This window comes from Centroberyx gerrardi, chromosome 10 (assembly GCF_048128805.1).
Source record: "Centroberyx gerrardi isolate f3 chromosome 10, fCenGer3.hap1.cur.20231027, whole genome shotgun sequence".
Classification (NCBI taxonomy): domain Eukaryota; kingdom Metazoa; phylum Chordata; class Actinopteri; order Beryciformes; family Berycidae; genus Centroberyx; species Centroberyx gerrardi.
In genome coordinates, this window is record NC_136006.1 from 24,997,855 (window position 1) to 25,018,611 (window position 20,757).

General features: G+C 40.2%; 1 protein-coding gene and 1 long non-coding RNA gene across 2 annotated transcripts; both read left to right on the forward strand.

Moving 5' to 3' along the window:
• The first annotated feature begins 7,687 nt into the window (after nucleotides 1-7,687).
• Nucleotides 7,688-11,352, forward strand: dnajc15 (DnaJ (Hsp40) homolog, subfamily C, member 15). The gene is made up of 6 exons (XM_071903719.2): nucleotides 7,688-7,801; nucleotides 8,631-8,682; nucleotides 9,401-9,474; nucleotides 9,731-9,807; nucleotides 9,980-10,050; nucleotides 10,380-11,352. Exons 1-6 carry the CDS (start codon nucleotides 7,694-7,696, stop codon nucleotides 10,448-10,450), a joined length of 453 nt encoding a protein of 150 aa, XP_071759820.1. The 5' UTR covers nucleotides 7,688-7,693; the 3' UTR covers nucleotides 10,451-11,352.
• Nucleotides 11,353-13,228: 1,876 nt separating this feature from the next.
• LOC144539934 (uncharacterized) lies at nucleotides 13,229-13,811 on the forward strand. The gene is made up of 2 exons (XR_013505163.1): nucleotides 13,229-13,475; nucleotides 13,570-13,811. It is a non-coding gene; the product is annotated as an uncharacterized LOC144539934 (long non-coding RNA).
• The last annotated feature ends 6,946 nt before the right edge of the window (nucleotides 13,812-20,757 follow it).

A 20,757-nucleotide genomic window follows, 5' to 3' on the forward strand; every position in this document is an offset into this window, starting at 1 on the left:
GAGGTGAAGCGACGGTCAAACTGTGGGTTAGTTCAAAATGCCGTGCTATGAAAGCTAGCTAATACATCTTGTTTATCATGACAATGCTACATAAATAAAAAGGTTGCTGGGCTATTTTGAAAGCTAACCAAATAACGCCAGCTTCTCAGTACCAGGCTAATGTGATTTGAGCTGGCTAGTTAGCTAGTAAGCTAACGCTAGCATCTCTCCATCCTTGGGCAATGTCATTCCAGACACCACGATAAAACTGTCACCTCACTCAAATCTTCACCATCATTTACCAGTCGATTTGCACAGCTATTACTTTGTGGTAAAACTGTTGCCCTGTAGAAAATGTAATTCACAATTCGGGACTCACCTTAGTATGTTTACCAATATGTCATCTGCTAGTCCGTCACCGCTAATGTCATCCGACTGGAACTGAGGTTACAGGATGAAGGTTCCGTCCAGTAACCACACAGTACTGGACACATGATTGACGTGGACGTTTACTGGTATGGGGTATGGTAAGGTGTGGAATTCTTCTTCTTCTTCTTCTTGTAGGGATCACGGCAGTTTAGATGCCCCAAGGCAAGGTGTGGTACTCACCATACCAATTTATCACACTGACCAAATAATAATAATATGGTCAGTCAGTCAGAAATGTAGTCGATATACACAGGTTTTGAAGCTTTGTTGGTAGATGATAATAGACGCTGATACTTTGCCGTAGCTTGTATTTTTCATTCATTTTTGTAAAGTAACAACAGCAAACAACGGCAAAATAATGTTGTAATTCTTTTTTTTTTTTTTTTTTTTACTTTTCTAGTTAATACTTGGCTGGAATTGTTGGTTGTGTTATGTTCCATACCCATTTCAATACGTAATTTTCTATATTTTATAATCTATTCTTCTTTGCTCTATTTCAGCAGCTCAGTTTGCCCACAGGGTTTAATAAAGTTTCACCTCATTTTAATAGCAATTTGCATGTTCCCCATTCTCCATCTCTGATTGATGTGTACTGCACTTAACATTTCTGTTATTTTCATGGTGATGATAGTGCATAAAATCCCTCAATGGCATGATGACAATATTACACCATAGGAGGTGACGGCAGCAGGGGGCAGACTTCATGGTCTCACAAACAAAGGTCATGAGATATTCCTCTAATGACAGATCTGACCGAGTGAGGGGATGGAGAGAGGAGGTGAGAGTGGAGGAGAAAACAGAGGGGGAGTGTAGTTTCCCCTTAATGGCCAGAGCTGGTGGTGCTTGAAGCTGCCCCGGCGCCCATTGTGCCAGACCAGCAGAAAGAGAAACATTATTCAAGTCTCTTTCAGCCCGGCAAGAGAGACACACAGTAATTATCCCCAAACCTGTGCTCCAACCAGGGTTAGACCGATATCTGGGGCCGATACTGGCCTCAGGCAGCCAGTGTTGTCCACCTCCAATATGTCAGTATGATGGATATGATACAGTTTGATTGATGACATATTTATTGGAGAATTAATCAATGTTACGCTGGTTATCTATGGGAAGCCCTTAACCTTATTTGGTTCTAATGCAACATTTTGATCATATTCTGCATAACTATGCAATAAAACATACAGTTATTATTGTTGTTGTTGTTGTTGTTATTATTATTATTATTGGTTTCAATGAAGAGTTTCAGTGTCCCATGGTTTAAATGCTGTTTCAAAGGCTTTTTCCACCCTGACAAGAATAAAACTCTGAGGGAAATGCTGAATACTTGTCATTTTCTGGATATTTTAACTTTAAAGATGTTAAACATCAGCACTAATTACTGACTATCAGCTCAAATACCAAAAATATCAGTATCTGCCTTCATAAGCCCATATCAGTCAAAGCCCAGTTCAAGCCACGACCACCACCATCCCCCCACCCCTCCATCCCGTCTGTGAACGCTCTTTGTCTGAGTTTGTTTAAAAAGTTCTCCCTAATGAAGGAGTGGAGGGCCCGGCCGGCCTTATGGGCTCCGGTGCGTTCCTCTCTCTGCAGCATTGTTGGAGGATAATGGTCCTGCGAGTCTCAGCTGTAAACTGCTAGACGCCATATTGGGCCTGACCTACATAGGGCCCTCCATGTAAACCTGGCTCCGCCGACAAAACTCCCTTCACTGTGGTTTCACCTGGTTTGAGTGTCAGCGGTTGGCTTGCCTCTGTGACTGAGGCACATTTTTATAGACTGAAGTGAAAGGGCAGAGTGCTCTTCTGGAGAGAGAGATTTGTCATAAATAGATGAAAACAAAAACCTCACTTTAAGTGGAAATCTGCTGTGGTGTTTCTGCACTGCTCTTCCCAGAGGTCACCTGTCAATCAAACAGTGTGTCCAGTACTGTGACGTCTTTTTCTTTGGATTTTCTGTTGATGCAGTTTGAGTTTCTGTAGGCGCCGCACTTTTCTTTGTCTGTTCAGCCATGGTGGCTATCACTGCTCATGCTAACTACCCAGTTCTTCTCTGTTTATTCCAGACAAACCGCTGTTGTTGCTGCTGGAAACATAAACGCATCACTTCCTGTGCGCCAGAGGATCGACCAGACACTGGAGGTGTTTACAACAGCAAATGTAAAAGCTTTCATGAACTGCCTATAGGTTCAATTACTATTGTGTTGCATCAACTGGCGATAGAGAGCAGCAAAATGGATATTTATTTTTTTGCATTTATTTGCATATGCCTTTGATGGCTTATGTAGTGAATTTTTGCACAAGATTTTGATTGTTTTTTCAGTTTATATCATGTGTTCTATGTTGGTTGTCTGCAACGTTTATGTGTGTTGTTGCTGCTTTCAGGACTCCTTTGAAAAAGAGATTTTTATACCTGGTTAATAACAAGATTGAACAGGCCAATATTCAACAAATCATAAACAAACAACATATCACCATTGGGCATGGTAGTCCTCTTTTGTCAATTTACCAGTGTCCATTAGTTTATGTAATGTTACTTTATGGCATACAGTAGAAATCTGATTATGATTGACTGATGCTTCCCTTGTGTACAGATGAAACACAAAAACGTTATTATTCTCCTATGAAACATGAAATATCAGATTTGACTACTGGAAAACATAACCATGTTTCCATCCGACTGTCAAGAGAATGTTACACAAACATTTGAAATAGCACAATAAATAAAATGAAAAATAAATAATAAATACAAATCTTTAAGAGCTGACACTGGAATAAATGCACACAAATACGGTTCTATCCAAGGTGGTGATGCATCTGTATTCCTCAATGACAAAGTATTGGACAGGTTGTTATTGGTCTTTAGTCTCTGCTGCTGTTGAAACATTTCATCCTTTCACCAAATATGAAAACAAAGTAATGTACTTGGTAATATTCCAATACACAAACTGTGCTGTATAACCGTTTCAGAACGTCCGCAGCCACTTTTGAACTGTTGTGCAATGAAGTTGAACCATTCATTGAGCCAATCATACCAAGCCAACATCATTATATATTTGACAAATGCATTTCTATCACTGTTTATCACATAATTTCTTTACAAAAAAAAAATAATTTCCTGCTTCAAGTGAGTGTAGAAACTTTTTTAGTTATTGGAGAAAGTTTTAGCAAATTTTGCCATTTCCATTCAGCTTTTTTTATTCGATACATCAGAATTTTGCAATATATATATAGAGAGAGATATATATTTATATTGAAACCCAGCTTCTGTAAAGTGGTGCCTATTACCAAGTCCACTGTCTCTGCTGGCAGCATGGCTGTGTCTGAGCTATAGAAATCCTTTTAGACTAAGTGCCTGGCTATAGGGATTGATACAACAAATAAGAGTATCAACTTCAAGAATAAGACCATCTCTGTTCACGAACCCCCCTCTCATTTTCCATCTAACAGCACTCTCGCCCGCCCCCCTCCCTTAACCCATGCACTTAAGTCTCTCTCTCTCTCTCTCTCTCTCTCTCTCTCTCTCTCGCTCCCTCCCTCCTGTCAGTCTTACCTATTTCCCTCTGTATTTTGATCATACCCTCCTCCAATGATGACTAAATTATGATTGGATTGAAGGATGGCAGTGCTTTCATCTGTCTAGTGTTTTGCCCCCCCCCCCCCCCCCCCCCCCCCCCAACACACACAATAGGCATCTACCTCGACTCACACACCCGCTATTGAAGAGCAGAGTGGCTGCTTGGTCCCCATGGAAACAACTGTGTGTATGTGTGTGTGTGTGTTCTGTACGTGTTCCCTCTCGCAGAGATTAAGTTGGACATACACACACACACACACACACACACATAATGGAAAACACAGCACTATCTTCCTTTTTTCACTCCATACAAAGGAAATGGGAAATGATTTCATGAGAATTTGATGTGCCTTATCTGAAAGGGTTTGTTTGTATGAACAGAGTCTGCTGCCGTCTAATGCCGCCTGCACACTGCTGCATTGTAGACCTTTATATGAACTGGGTCAGGTGATATGGGTAACATGCTAAATAACAGGAGAGACTCTGTGTGTGGTCGGCAAACAATGCATACTGGAGTGCTTAACATAATGTGATAGGTGTGTTTGTTCACTAGAAAGAGTGCTGCCTGCCATCATCAAAACCTGGAAGCAAAACCAATGTGTTTTTTTAAAGGCTGATACCAATAGTTTTGGATTGATGCTGCTGATAGATGATATTTTGTCCCCCTCAAAAAATCCCAAAAGGACAAGTATGCATTTTCACATAGGGGAGTTATACATGTTATTAATATGTGTGAAGGTGAAGCTTGTGAAGGACGTTCCTCTCAGATCCCAGAACTGTTCAGTACTGTGTTTCCTGTATTGCCAGGGTTTTATTTCATGTTTGGGGATTACACTCTTAAAAAAGACGTGTCACTTTCAACATGTGTCTCGTTTGGGACGGCAAACATAAGTTAATAACACATTCATCATATGTAGTTAAGTGTAAACTGGTAATTCTGCTGGAAAGCGTGGCATGGGTTTTGTTTGTGTGTGTGTGTGTGTGTGTTTGTCAGTGTCCCATTGAGAGGTGGACTTTGGGACAACTGTGTGTGTGTGTGTGTGTGTGTGTGTGTGTGTGTATACAAAATGACGATGATGATAATTGTGTGTTTTAATGCACATCACTAATGCTAACTCTGCTAATGCTAACATTGTTAGCATTAGCCCATACTTGTGTGGAATCTGATCAAAATATCACATAGAATCAATTCACATTAAGGCCTTCCTACAGACAACCAGCATATTATTGATCACTTATATATATGTGTGTGTGTGTGTGTGTGTGTGTGTGTGTATTTGGCTTCCACTGAACAGCATAATACTAATGTGTGTGTGTGTGTGTGTGTGTGTGTGTGTGTGTGTGTGTGATCAGACCCAGATGAAGCGGCACACGTCTCATTCACACCTAATGATCCCAGCCTCTCACTGACAGCCGTCTCTCCTCCCAGACCAAATCCAATTACCAGGGACAATAGAATCCGCCTCCGAGGCACAGGCCTCCATCAGGTCCTCTGTTCTCCAGGGCTCCTTCAGGTCCTCTGTTCTCCAGCTCGCAGCACTGGGACTCCATCTGGACCAGTAATGATGTCAAGGGTCCAGAGCAGTGACAAAGTACAGCGGCACAAGTACACACACACAAACACACACACACAAACAAACAGAAATACAAACAAACAAAAACACAAACATCAACACAGACACAAACACACAAATACATATACAACACATGCACACACCACACACTGAAGGAAGGCTAATTTCAAATCCATCAGAATAAATACAATCATCTCTCTTCATCAGAAACCTTTTCATATTCAGAACAATTAACAGACACACAGATACACACAAACACATACAAACACAATTACAAACATAAACACAAACACATGCACACACACTGTTGACAAAGTGCGCTGAAAAACACACACAATTTACACTTTCAGACACATTTCAATGGCACCATCTAGTGGGGCGGCATGGAACATGCAGGTTGATTTCAGATGCATCAGAATAAATTCAATAATCCTCACCTAAGATCTTCTTCTCTTATGAACAGTATATCTCTAAATGGCAAATTTCCAAAGGTTTATCTGTGACATTTATATTTATTCTTATTTAGAAGACCTTCATTGTTAGTCTTAAGTTAATGAGGTCTTAATTATACCAACTATTCACCGTATATTCACACTTAATGCATAAACATAACATTTTTTAAAAGTTGGTAATAGGCTATTACAAAAAGCTTGAGGATCAGTAGTATTCAGACAGTGATGATGAGAAAAAACAGGGAATTTCTCTCTGCTGATGATGTTTAGTTGTTTTGCTGCAGCAGACACACACACACACACACACACACACACACACACACACACACACACACACACACATTTGTTACACCAAAGTACAGTATTTTTAACTTATAGTAGATGAGTCCTAATTGTGGGTGTTCTTGTTAGTATTCGTTACAGTGAATCTGAAGGCAAGCTACTATTCTGTAATCAGGCTACTTGGGTCAGTATCAGGATACAAAAGCTTATAGTTGGAAGTTGGAAGTCACAGTTCAATGACAACAGCACAGTTAAACCAGTTGTGAACAACAAAGAATGTATTTCTTTGTTCCCTGGTTCATCATGGAGCTTCACTCCTCACCAATGACGCTCGGCTGGTGGTTGGTGGTTGGGAAATACCAGAAAATACACAACAGCAGCGGACCCAAAACTGATCAGTGTTCATGAGGAACAGCCTGAAAATACACATGCAAGATTGCAAAACAAAGCAAATTCTGAAAATATATGAAGAATCCAGGTGGAGAAAGCAAATGTCCACAGAAAAAGTAAAGCAGCACTTTGTGGCAAACCATAGAGGAGATCCCAGATTGAACAAACACAAGTTGGTGCAAAACGCAATAAGAAATCTTTCTTTTATATGCAAGCCTATTTTTGTTCTCCTTTCCAGCCTCAGAAAGCAAATCCTCTCTTCTTTTGCTTGCCCAGAGAAAATTAAAAGTCTCTGGCTTTCCCTTACTTCCTATCTTCTATTCTATTCTACTTCCTCAGAGCGAAGCGTGGCGAATACCAAAGTAGAAAGGGGTGAAACCTCTTGCTCCGCCTGTACACTCTCTGGTTGCGTCCTTGACAACTGACAGCGACGAAGATCTACGTCAAGCTACCAGCCAGGACCGGAAGAAAGGATACTTTGCCTTCAAAATAAAGGCATAAAGTTTGTAAGTCTAAAAATAAAAAAATTATGCAGTGGATTGTACAAAACAACATCCATTGTATAATGATAATCTGGAATCATTACATTAAATATAGGATGAAACTATTGCTGTTAAATTAGTACTAAAACAGTGATATTGTATTATCGTTTGGTGTTTGAAACAGTGTTTGTACACTCCAAATCTGTATAAATAATACATAATTATGAATGTAATTATAAGTGTATTATGTAATTGTGTGGTTTAAGTTTGGTGTATGAGTTGTGAATTTTGACAGCCTAAATGACAAGTGGGCATGCTGTATAAGGGATATTTTGCATTTTTGTATTTTCATTTACTAAAGATTCCTCCTCACATTGCTTTTTTTTTTAGTGTACCTGTACTTTGTATTACAAAAAAAAAAAAAAAAAAAAAAAAACACGCTTGTTCGTCAGCAATAGTTTTATTTTGAAACTTATGACAGGAAGCGTTCTTGGTCTTTTCTGGCACGCTTGACACTAGTGGAAAAGGCAACATGGCGAACACAGGTGGAGTGACCATGGATGGGGGAGACATGATGCGGTATGCCGAATACACACCGAAAACAAACGTTAGGAGTGAAGCAGAGATAGATAGACGGCTGGTGAGTACATGCGTGTTTTTATAGTATGGACATTTGTGGATTTAACGGAAGAAAAAAGAGACAATCCCCCTTGCTAAAGCTGAAGAAAGCTAGCGTGAGGTAACGTTAGCTCTGAAAGCGCATTGACCGCTAACTGTTAGCCAGCGTTATTGCTGTTGCATCAGGTAACATACAAGTAAAAAGCGAAATAATGAATGAATGAATTATTTGAATTACCTGCTCGCGGTTAGCTATCTCTTAGAGCAGGAAAACTTTGTACCTGATGTTTTGAGTTGCAAATTTAGATGAATTTGGCCAAGGTTAAAGACGACTATCCTAGCCCTGATATGTTCCCGTTCCCCCCTATGGAGATAATGTTTTGCCAAACTCCGCCAAATCTGGCAGTTTAATGTGACCTTGCTAAGGACAGCATACATACCCGGTAGCACATTACTTAATACCTTTTACGAATGGTCGTGGTCTTGGTAAATTCGGCTTAAATGGTATAACTCACCAAGCAGCTCTTAATTTCAGTAAAATAGGTTCATACTGCTATACCGCCTCCTACTGTGTATATTGGGGGGGAGAAGATAGTGGGAATAACAGGCGAAGCAACAAGTGTTGCTTGGTGTTTTGGATGTATGCCGAATTGAAGCATGGATCCTGTCCGTTCGTAAATGGCCTTAAGTCATTTTCTTGCAGGTATCTTTGCCGATAAGCAAGGCAGCACTTAACTGTCAGACTTTTGAATGGAGTTCGGCGTGATTTTTGCACTAAATTTCTATTAGCTGTATTTAACGACCTGTGTAAATCAGTCTGGTAACAGTGGGATGTTTTGTGTTGGTGACAGGGTGGGACTCTGATCGCAGTTGGACTTGGTGTGGCTGCTGCAGGCTTTGCAGGTAAGAATGGAGGTCAAAAAGTGTTGAACAAAAAGCCTTGGTGACTTATGGAAGAATTGTTTTTTATATGTCGATATAACTAATGGCAACAACTGCTAGTATATGGATATGGCTTGGGATGAGAGGATTCTTTTATTCAGTGTACATCACATTAAAAGGAGAGTCACACTACGATACTTCTTGATAGCAGATTATGAGGGCAAATCAAAGGAGGAGCCTTTTTTAACCTGTTCTTTACATTTTCCCCATTATCCAGGTTGGCTCCAAGATCAGTTGTTTGCCAAGGCTATAATTGTCTTGCTGTGCAGAGTCATTTTTCACTTTGTAGTTTGCCATCATGCAGAGGTCTTGACAGTATTCCTCTATCTGGCAGCTTACTTTTTGACTTTCAATCCCTTTAGCTAGCTTCCCTTTAGCTTTTCAAATCCTCTCCATGCTTTATTTATTCATTTTCTTTGAGAAATGATTGGGTTAGTGTCAGCAGTGTAGAGAAATGCGTAGAGCTCACTGTCTTCACTTCTGCAGGCATGGCAGAGTTGTGAAGTGAGGAAGGCTGCGTCAGTCTATTTCTGTATGGGGGGGGTGTACTATTCGTACTTTAAACTGGTTAAAGCTGATGTGTGCTACAGAAGCTGGATAAAAGCTTGGTTGACTAAAGGCTAGATATGCTTTATTTTTGTATTATTGCACTGTTTAGTATCTGTTGTTTCATCCACAGGCCGCTATGCATTCCAGCTGTGGAAGCCTCTAGGACAAGTCTTCTCTGAGACTGTTAGCAAGATGCCCACATCAGTGAGTAATGAATTAACTGCCTTTACTTCTGACTGAGTCTGCCATGAAGTTCAGACCCAGTCCTGCATCCCCGACCCTAACTCTGCTCCATTTTAAATCTCTTTCATCTTTCTGTGACTTGGTACAGGACTCACTGGCAAATGTGCCTGTATTACAGAACTCTCACATTATTCCTAGTTATTATGTAGCTCATTGTTAAGTGAGTGCACGTCTACACCCTTTAAAAATGTGTATGCATTCTCCTCTTTCCCTCCAGGCTTTCTCATCATATTACAAAGGAGGCTTTGAGCAGAAGATGACCAAACGAGAGGCAAGCCTCATCCTTGGCATCGGGTAATAGGATTAATATTGTAATAAATGATTTTCTCCGGAGTCAGGACTGACTCTAGATTTCTGGTCCACTGAATGGCAGTGTGATCCTTCTGTATTTGTGTCTGCATGTCTCACTGCTCAGAGGTGATTGATGGTTTTGATCACATGGATGTATTCTGTGTTTTATGTCCAGCCCAACCAGCGCTAAGGCCAAGGTACGAGAGGCCCACCGGAGGATCATGGTCCTAAACCACCCAGATAAAGGCAAGCTTAACCCTGGATCACCTCTCTGTTTAACATTTACCCTCTGTGTTGCATATTCTGAATCTCAACTTGAATGGGGAATAAGACCCCAAACCACATTTCACATCATTTATACATTTTGCCTCAGACTGTGTACTTTTTTATTTTGTTTTACTTTACATTAGTGATTTTCATGTGACATCCAATGTGACAAAGACTAGTCACAGCATCAATAAATTGTTGCAATCCAAAAGACTCAAATCAATGAATAGTATAAGATGAAGATAGTGTGATTAGTTTGAAGGCAGAATCAAATAGAAATGTGTGTGTGTGTGTGTGTGTGTGTGCAGGTGGATCTCCGTACCTTGCTGCGAAGATCAACGAGGCCAAAGACCTTTTGGACAAGGAGACCAGGCGATGAGCCGGACCAACGAATGGACATTGAGAACAGTTGCAGACCTCCATCACCCCGTCCCTGACCTCAGCTCTGATTCACCGTCCCTGCCCTCAGCACCATGCCTGGACCTCCATCCAGCTCCATCCATATTCATAGAAGAATTCCCTTCTTAACCCGATTACTCAACTAACCTAGATTTGAGAAACCTGGTTAAGATGCCTGGCTTACTCCCATATGAAACGGCTTATTGTGGCAGGGAAACATTTCACTGCTTTCACTTTTGGTTTTCACCATCTGCACAAATTCTTGGGGTGTATTCTTTTAACTGGTTTGTTCATGGCAACAGGGAGTCTCAACTACAGGGGATCGAAGGTTCATGTAAACAACTTGAATGCGAACTTAACCAGAGTACGGACAATGGCCAGGTTGTTCTGTCGTGGAAGTCCTTGCCCTCTGTCCCTGCCTCCAGCCCCTTCAGGCTCCTCTTTTAATTTGACCCCCAGCACCTTTTACTTGGATCCATGCCTGTGTTGCTGTGGGCCCCCGGGACCAGACTCCTGAATAAGAAAGAACCCATCTGTGAACATTTGTGTAGGTTGTTACCTGCCGCTGTATGGTTACAAAAGTGACAGTACTGGGTTTATGATACGCTTTGTAATTTGTCTTATCCCAGGTAAAGAAGGGATAACTTGAGTATTTTTTTTGTGTACAAATAGTCAGCTTGTAAAGTATGACATGCTCTAATTTATATGTAGAAGCACAGACTAACAAATTCAAGTGTCTGAACATTAATGAAGCATTCCCTGTGGATGTGGAGAAATTGGACATAATAAAACGGAAAAAGAAATTGATAGTGTTTGCACCCGATTGTGTGGGCATGCAGCTTATACATAACAAGTACTGGGAAGTTATTGTATCATAATTGTTTCTCCTTCAGTGTATTCCTCTCTAACTCTATTCCTCTATAACTTCTTTTCTTTCTACTCTTATTGCTGATATTGAGGGAACAACCCGGCCTTCGCTGAAAAATCAGTGTTTCTCATTCATTGCTGACGGTTTGCCTGTTGCAGTGGTGGTTCAGAGGTTTTTCGTAGGATAATGGTAGTGTCCTATGTAAGTGTGCTTGGTTTCTTCGAGTGGTTCTCTCAAAAGTTCTATCAAAACTCTGTTGACAATAGAGAACATTGGTGAGTGCAGAGACAGTCATAATGTTAGTATGGGAAAAGAGCAAATTATACTCTTGCTGTTTGATGAAGTGCACAGGGCGTAACTCAATGTTGGTGTTACATTAGAGATTGTGTTAGGCTTACATGTTAAATTCATTCTATTATGGTCCCTCTCCCCAGTGTTAAATGCTTCTCTTTCCTGCAGTTAGACATATTGACATGTGGGCAGACACTGTGGCAATAAGGTCCTTGAGGATGAGTGAGGCATTTTTGTCGACGCATTGGAAAGTCAGGAGAGAAGGGTTTTGAATTTAATCTAGAGGAGACAGGAAGACAGTGAAGTCAGGATGGGTATAATGTGTTGGTTTTTACACACACACACACACACACACTCATCACCTATTATTACACCATTAAGCCATGATAAGTTGGGATATGGTACCAAAGTCCTTTGAAAATGTATAGTTTTGACCCATCAGTGTCGAGCCCTGCAGTCTCTTTCATCTCAATGCATTTTGATGGAATTTGTTGTGGGAAGGCTCCTGCCTTTATTCTAGTAAAGTGAAATACTGAAGGAATGTATCAGCATCAGACCTAGAACAGTCAGCTGGTGTACATATTACACATATTACACCGAGTGTAGAACACTGGGACTATCTACTTGTTCATTGCAATAGACTGATGAACCAAATATAGGTGAAAGCTATGATCCCTCACCTATTAAAACTCCTTCATATAGGGGAGATGTAGCTGAAGGAGAGGAGGTTATAGAATGGATTTAAGCCTCAAGACTAACCTGCACGTGTGAAGTGATGCATTTTAGAACCGGGTAGTTAGCAAGAGCAACATACAGAAACTCAAACTTCAACAGAACAAGATGTCACAGTACTGGACACACTGTTTGATTGACAGGTGATCTCTGGGAAGTGCAGTGCAGAAACACCACAGCAATGAGCGCTTAGCAACAAAGATGGAGACATCTTTGATGACTTTAAGATAGGTTTGATCAAACAAATTTGACCAATATAAGCATGATAGAAACTATAACATCCAAAGTGCTGATATGATTAGTGATACCCTTTAATATGCTGCACAGATGGTACAGAAGAGGGAATCAGCAGCTAGGTGTCATGTTTGCAGGTTGTCTTCGTCTTCTATGACACACACACTCGCAAACATTACACACACACACACACACACACACACATTTTACATTGCCATATTTCAATGGCACCATCTAGTGGGATAACATGGAACAGTAAAGGTTTATTACAGATACATAAGGATAAATTCAGTAGCGTAAACCTTATCAGAAACCTTTTCATAAACAGAACAAATACCAATTATATAAACATGGCATAAAGGTGTATATTTGGTCAAAGTGGGGTACAGAATAGTGCTGGCTGCTCCTTTTTCCAATCAAACCATACTGGTTTGAATGGGACACGAACCAAATAAACATTTTCCAACCACTAAATTAATCCCAGCATAAGTACAGTATATGACATGATGTGAAGTATAAACTGCAATATCCAAAGGTGTCTCCCACACATTTCTGCAGGTCTTCTACAACAGCAGGTAGAGTTTGGCTCGATGGGTCAAAGTTCAGGACATTCTTCCACACCTGTGTCACGGCTCTTGCCGTGACTCTAGTTTTCCTTGTGTTTCTCGTTGTTCCCTGCCCCCTGTGTGTCTCCGCCTCCCTGGTCTGTCTTTCTGTGTTGTCTGTGCATGTCGTGTGTGGCGTGGGCGTGGCTCCCTCTCCTTCCCAGCTTCTGGGTTCCTGAGTTGCCGACACACCTGAACCTCATCACTCATCACCTCCTGTATATCAACCCCGGCGTTCCTACCAGTGGTCGCCAGATTGTTCCACCAACTCCGTGGTAGACACACTCTCGGTCGCTCTACACTTTCATGTTTGGACTAACCTTGTGTACCTAGTTCTGCTCATGTTGATCGTGTCTCTCCTGTGCCCAGGATTTCCTCCATGAGTCTCTCCACCTGCCCGCGCCACATCTGCCAGCCACCCAGCTTTCCTGCCTGTCCGCCAGCTCGCTATACACCAACCCGAGCTCCAGCCAGCCGTTTCGCTCGCCGGCTAACCCGCCAGTTCGTCAGCTCGCCGGCCAGCCCAGCCCCGATCATCTTCCCAACTCCGGCTGCCTGCCTTCATCTCTTCACCTCTAAATCCTACCTTCAATAAACCCCTTTACCTTTTACACCTTGTCCGTGTCTGCATTTGGGTCCAAGAAGACAAACCATTCCTAACAACCTGAACCAAGCTGACAACAGAACCACAGCTCAGATGCATTTCACCTGGAGATGTTTTTATAGACTGAAAAGTTGCAAAGAAGAATTCTGCTAATTTCTGCTTTCCCCAGTGACCGTAAGCTTCCTGAATCCAGTGGTTTGTTTTTTCATTGATGAGAGTGAGACGTGTTCATACCTAATTCTTCCAGGTCATTGTCATTAAGACCAACGTGTTGAGGGAGCTTCATTTCAATTTTACTATGCTAAAAGGGAAGGTTGAGATTCTTGAAATGTAAGCAGCTTACAATAATCACCAAACAATCTTTCATACATATTCATCCATTTTTTCAACCACATATGTGAATGGGTGACAGCTGTGTATCAAAATTGGACTGTTATTAGATTATCAGTTTAGTTATGACAGAAAATTTAAATCTTTTCAATAAAACCAAATAATGTAGTAATTATGTTAACATGAAAAAAGTTCTTTAGAGAAGTGGTAGGTAACCTTTATCCCATTAATGGGAGATGTATTAACAGGATCATTACACTATTAGCTGCACATTGTTATTATATTCATGGTTTATTGCATTAATGGGAACTATACTATTACATTAACAGCTGTAACATGTCACCTTAGCCATTCTGGATGAGATCCCAGCGCAACATTGATTCACTTCTTCATGGCATTTCAAAGTAATCCATTACTGACACTTTACAGGCTGAGCTGTAGCTCCAAGAAATAGTAATGTAGTCAGAGTAGTGATATTCATTTTTCAGGATTTTGCTGTTCAAAAGTGTATGGTGACACCCTATAGTTACTGTGTGGTAGTCATGGTTGGAGTCTACCTGTTGTTAACACTGAGGGCCAAATAAAGAGTGGAGGGCTGCTGGTAAGCACAGAAGCTCAGCTGGGCCTGGACCACAGGAGTGATTCCTATGGAGGAGTTGGACTCCATCTGGATGGCGTTCCCAAAGATGTTCTGAAATACTGGTGCTTGGGTCTGTATTTCAGGTAACAGGTGATCATTTGGCTTTGCATGGCTTGTTTGGTTTTGTTGAGTCCTTTAGTGCTACATGTTGTAGATTTTGTTTGACCACTAAGGATAAGTTACAATGTGTGTTTAGTGAGGATCACCCTGGACTGGAATTTTCCTTCTTAAAGATTTAATAGTGCAATACTGTATTTACACCCTGTAGTGTTATCAGAGGCAACTCCAGTAGAGTTGCTAAGTAGACTGAGAGATTTTATTTTTAACACTTAACACCACACTCTAAGAAATATCTGTGTATTAACAGAGTTGTATGACTGTATATTTGAACAGAAATTGTCCATGGCACGTGATTCACAGGTGTATTTCTGTTTATTTACATTTCGAATTGCATTATGGGACCTTGATCTCTGCTTCGACAACTTTTGGCGGCCATGGAGGTATAAGCGGCACATCAGAAAATTTTATCCAACTGTCTGCATTTCAGCGATAAGTAATTTTATGGAAAAATTAACAAAGTGACTGTTTTATTGGCAGTATTAGTAGTTAGAAATGTTATATTGTCTGGGTTGGTCATGTGTAACATAGATCGTTGGATATCGCTAATGTTAGCTAACGTAGTGAGCTGGTGTTCACAACGTCATTATCATAAGTTATTAACCAGCACTTGGTTTGGGAGATTAAAGAACTGATTTTTTTCAGAAGTTTACAAACTGAGCAGCTTTGTATGAGAGAATTTTTTGTAACGTTAGGTCAATGCAAATTTGCAAAAATTATGTCTAAATGAAATTTTGTGCACAAATTATATCAACAAGGAGGTTTCACAAACACTCTGAGTGCTTTTGAGAACATGTGAGTTAGGGCTGAAACAAATAGTCGAGTAATCGATTAGTTGATTGACAAAATTATTTGGCAACTATTTTGATTATCAATTAATCGTTTGAGTTATTTTCCAAGCAAAAATGCCTAAAGTTTGCAGATTCTAGCTTCTCCAGTTTGAGGATTTGATGCTTTTTTCTGTTTTTATATCGTAAACAGATTATTTTTGGGTTTTGCACTGTTGGTCGGACAAAACAAGACATTCGAACACGTCACTTTGGACTCTTAGAAAAGAGAGATGGACATTTTTAGCTGATTTCTGTCACCGTACAGACTGAACAACTAATAATTTCATCAAGAATATAATCCTAATCTGATTAGAGCTGCGACAAAAGATTGTCATCATTGATTAATCTGACAATTAAAAAACCCAACAGAAAAGCAGCAAATTCTCAGATTTGGGAACCTGAATCTATCAATATATACTTAATAAATGACTTACATGGTTAAGTATGTGTGTGTGTGTGTGTGTGTGTGTGTGTGTGTGTGGGGGGGGGGGGGGGGGGGGGGGGCTTCTTTTTTTTTTTTTGCGTTTGCAATGAACTACTAGTGCCAACAGCTTTTGGACCCCACAGATGAAACCTTAAAAGCCATGCAGCCTTGCAAGCCTTTACACCTCCTTACTACTGGTACTTTTATGAGATATCATTTCTCTTTTTCTGTTTTGTGTTTGCTTGCTCTCACTATGATATTTCATTGTGGTATCTGTGAGTTTATAAGTGCCTCAGTTTCTGACTATGTAAAGCATTGCAGGACCCATAGAAACATTAGCCGGGCCATTTTTCCTTGTGGGTTTCCAGACTGTGGAAGAAGCTTTTCCTCTTACAATTCTTTTAATGTGCACTTGTCCAGAATTCACCATGAGGGGAGGAAGCGGTCTTTTAATCGTAACATATCTGTGCAGTTGAAGTGTTCTTGGGAGTTTTGTGGCAAAGAGTGTGGAAGCATAAAAGGTCTTGTAGCTCACCTTAAGTGTCATTTGCAAGAGGGTCTTGAAGTGACATGTCCTTATAGTGGATGTGCAAAGACTTTCAAAGTCATATCCTCTTTTACATCTCATTTATCAAGATGTCACAAGCAGTGTGATGTTACATATATTGCTCAAAGTTATATCAGTGAGACAACAGAGTATGCACCTGCTGATTCTGATAATGGGTCAGACATTGATAGTGAAGTCCAAACAGTGCAGCAAGATGGAGACTCTGACCCAGGGTCAGCCCAGGATAGATACACTGAAAACATGGCTCTTTTTTTCCTTGGCTTACAAGCAAAGTATCTTGTCCCTGCATCTACAGTCTCGGACATTGCAAGTGAGTACTACAGGATATGCAGCATGAGTTTACGATGGATTTGTTTTCAAGAGGTCTCCAGGAATATGATGTGCCTGATGAGGCTTTACAAAATCTAGGGAAACGTGTATATGAGCAAAGCCCTATGCAGGGCAAACTACATGCAAGTAGTGGCACCTTAACCACACACCACAAAAGACTTCAGTATTACAGGAAAGAATTCAACTTGGTAGAACCAGTACAAATAACTTTAGGCCATGATAACAAAGGCAAGACAAGACACTTTCATTATGTTCCCATTTTAGAAAGCTTAAAAGTTATCTTGAGAAATGAAAGTGTACGGCATCAAATTCCAAATCCTATTCATGCCGACGAGAGCATGCTATGTGATATTGGAGATGGGTGTGTCTCTAAATCCAGTGAATTGTTTGCATCTGATCTGCATGCTCTTCAGATCATGTTGTTTCAAGATGCTTTTGAAGTCGCTAACCCTCCGGGGTCCGCCAGGCAAAAACACAGAGTCACACTTTAGGTAATCTCTATGCACACAACCAATCCACTGTTGACTCAATACAGCTTGCAGTGGTTAGGGTTAGGGTTAACCCTAACCCTAACCATGCAGTGTTAAGAGGATTTAACACTGACTTGTGTTGAATAGTGTTAAACTTTAACTAATATTAACCCTTGAAGAGTGTCACAAGGTTAACACTTTTGTGTGTGGGAATAACACTGTGGACCCATATAGACATTTGTGTTGAAATCAACTCTTAGTTGTTTAGAGACTGCTGAATTTGCTGTGCCATAACATTTTCAATGAACTCAGTTCTGACTCTATTCTCCATGTTGAGTTTTGTGGGAATATTTTGACCCATTACCGGACACCGACTGCAATTCTGTTCAAAACATTATTCTCCAAAAGTTCTTTGAATCTAATTATTTTCTGGTTGCTGTTTTTTTTCACATTAAAAATCACTACATCTTACAAAACTAATTCAAACTTAAATTAATAATTTACTTCACCTCTGTGAATCAGAGTTAACCCTCCACTCATCCAACAGCTGGTCATCTCCAGTGGCCGCCTTGCCAGATGGGAGCATCTTATCATCAGACTGGTTGTAGTTGGGTCTGTACCACACAGGCCCGGGAGCTGGGGTCCACTGTCTGTCAGATCCAGAATCAGAGTGTATCCACTGTAGATCAGTGTGAGGTTGTACTGCAGAAGCTGCAGCTTCAACCCAGAGTCATGGAGGCTCAAAGTGACGCCTTTGAAAACCTCTGAAGGGGAGGACAGGGACCCGCTGCTGCCATTGACCTAGACCAGCAAAACACAGATTACTGCATCAAACATCTAAAACACAGACATGAGAAGTGTGTATCGGTGTCTGTGTGTCTGCGATAGCCATGATTGGCTAAAACACAGAAGGCAATGTCTGTAATGCTGTTGCCATTGGTTCTCAGCACCACATAGGCGGCCAACACCTGGCAAGTTTTAGAGTATTTCATATAATTAGCAAGTGATTTAAGTTGAAATATCATAGCACAATTTATTTAAAGTATGGCCTTGTTCAGATGCCTTGATCAGTGCTTCATCACTTTTCAGATTACATTACATCCTATATATCATTCATCATTTGAGAGAAGTATTTTGCGGCCTCATGATATTAGTAGGCTACTGAACACCAATGAGACTCACTTCTCCTGACATATCCCGCCTGGAGAGCAGGTGTCCCATCTGAGGCTGGTGCTGTGGCTCACTGATGCTGCTGGGTGGCAGCGGCAGAAGGAACATACTGCAGGACTGTCAACAACAAGAGCAGCCTCCTTCACACCAGAGCCTGGCACAGACACATCCAAACAAGGTTCAAGTAGGAACTAGGTTAAAACATCAACATCATTTTCCCTTAGCGTCCTTTGCCAACTTTCATATCATCACTTTTTATATATATATATATATATATATATATATATATATATATATCTGTTATGAAGACCAATTAGTGCAGGAGTCTCCTTGGCTCACATTCTTTCACTTATTGTGTTACCAAAGGGTAAAAAATAATTGCTCTCAGGAAATAAAGTATATAACTTGGGCAATTAAAAGCCCACACATTTTTTCAACAAGAACTTCCACGTTATCATTGTACATGCAGCCGTCATCTATGCGATTCAGATAATAGTATTTCCATTTGTCACTGGCATCAGATGATTTATGATGATAATACATGATAGATTCCTTCAAATATCATTACATCTGTCTGCCAAAAAACAGATTAATCCATCAAAGGCCTAAAACACTAAGATGACAATTTTGGTGTTCAGTTGATTAGGGAAACAAAATATGGAATAGTCATTATCAAAAATTTAAGTAGACCTCTGCTTTTCTCTTGATTATGCTTTTATTAGAAGTCTATATTTTCATCAATATTAGTAAAATATAACCAGTACAGTTCAGTCATTGCCATTTAATTGAATCAGAGAATGTAATTATTGAACATATAAGTGTACTGTAGCAAACTGGAAATTGGGTTTTAGAAGTACGGATTTAATTTATGATATAAGGGAAGTCTCAGGTCTAATAGTCCAATACTGCAGGTCCAACAAGGCTTAGTCTTTGGGGTTACTGTTTACTAGATTAATTCAAACACCGGGGCAATTATAAAAAAGATCAATACAGTTACATCTTACTGAGGTAAGTACAAGAAATATGAAATACAAAGATGCTCTCAAAACAATCTGTGAAACTAATTCCCTCCTCTCTGAAGTTCTGCTAATTAATGAAATTAGCGGGCTAAAATGAAAACCAGCAGACTCTTTTCCCTTGATGCAACATGGTTTGCCTCTAGTGGGTTAAATGAATAAAAATTGGCTCTCCTATTGTATTAACTACTAAGGTAAGTACATGAGGCTCCTGCACACCACTTACTTGCAAAACTCAATCTCTTGCAAGTAGATGGTTTGCGGGAGCCTCATCTACTTATGTTACTTTTTTTCTCGCAGCACCCATGACTGAAATTGTCAGGTGTGCAAACTTTATTTAATTATATGAACTACTAAGGTAAAAGTGATGTAGCACCTGCACATCAAAGCTGCTTGTAATTCATATCACAGCTTACCTCAAAAGTGCTTTGATACTTGTCAAAACTATAGTAGTCCACAAAATAAAAACTGGATCCTTTCCATGTCAGCAACCTGAAAGTAAGCTGACGAGCATCAAAAGCTAAATTGTTGTTAGCTATCTTTTACAATGTTCAAACATTTACTCATTACTCCTTTCCTGCTATTTTTACTGTTGCCACAAGAAATGTGTTTTACGGGGAATTTCATTTAATTTCAGTAATCAAACCTGTTAACTTTAAACAGTACAACTGTTGCAATCTAAATAAAACAGTGCATCTCATCCCTCTGTCTTAATAAGATTTCTCTTACTGGTGCAATAAAGAATCTTTTTTGATGTAGGACCTTTTTTTACATGCATGCTTCTACCTACAGTAGAATTCTCAATGCAAAAGAAAATAGAAATAAAAATGACTTGTGATAGCTACTGAACTGATAGTTTGACTATTAATGATGATAAAATGATGATGTGTGTTCTGGGAGGATGGTGTCAGTCTCATCCCTCCCATAGAGCTCCAGACATTGTAGGAACAAGGCCAAAGCACCGTCAAGCCTCATGTTGGCCCAGCAGCCTGTTAGGACACTTTACTCTGGTGTTTCCTTTATTTTGGCAGTCACCCATACAGTATGTATTTCATTTC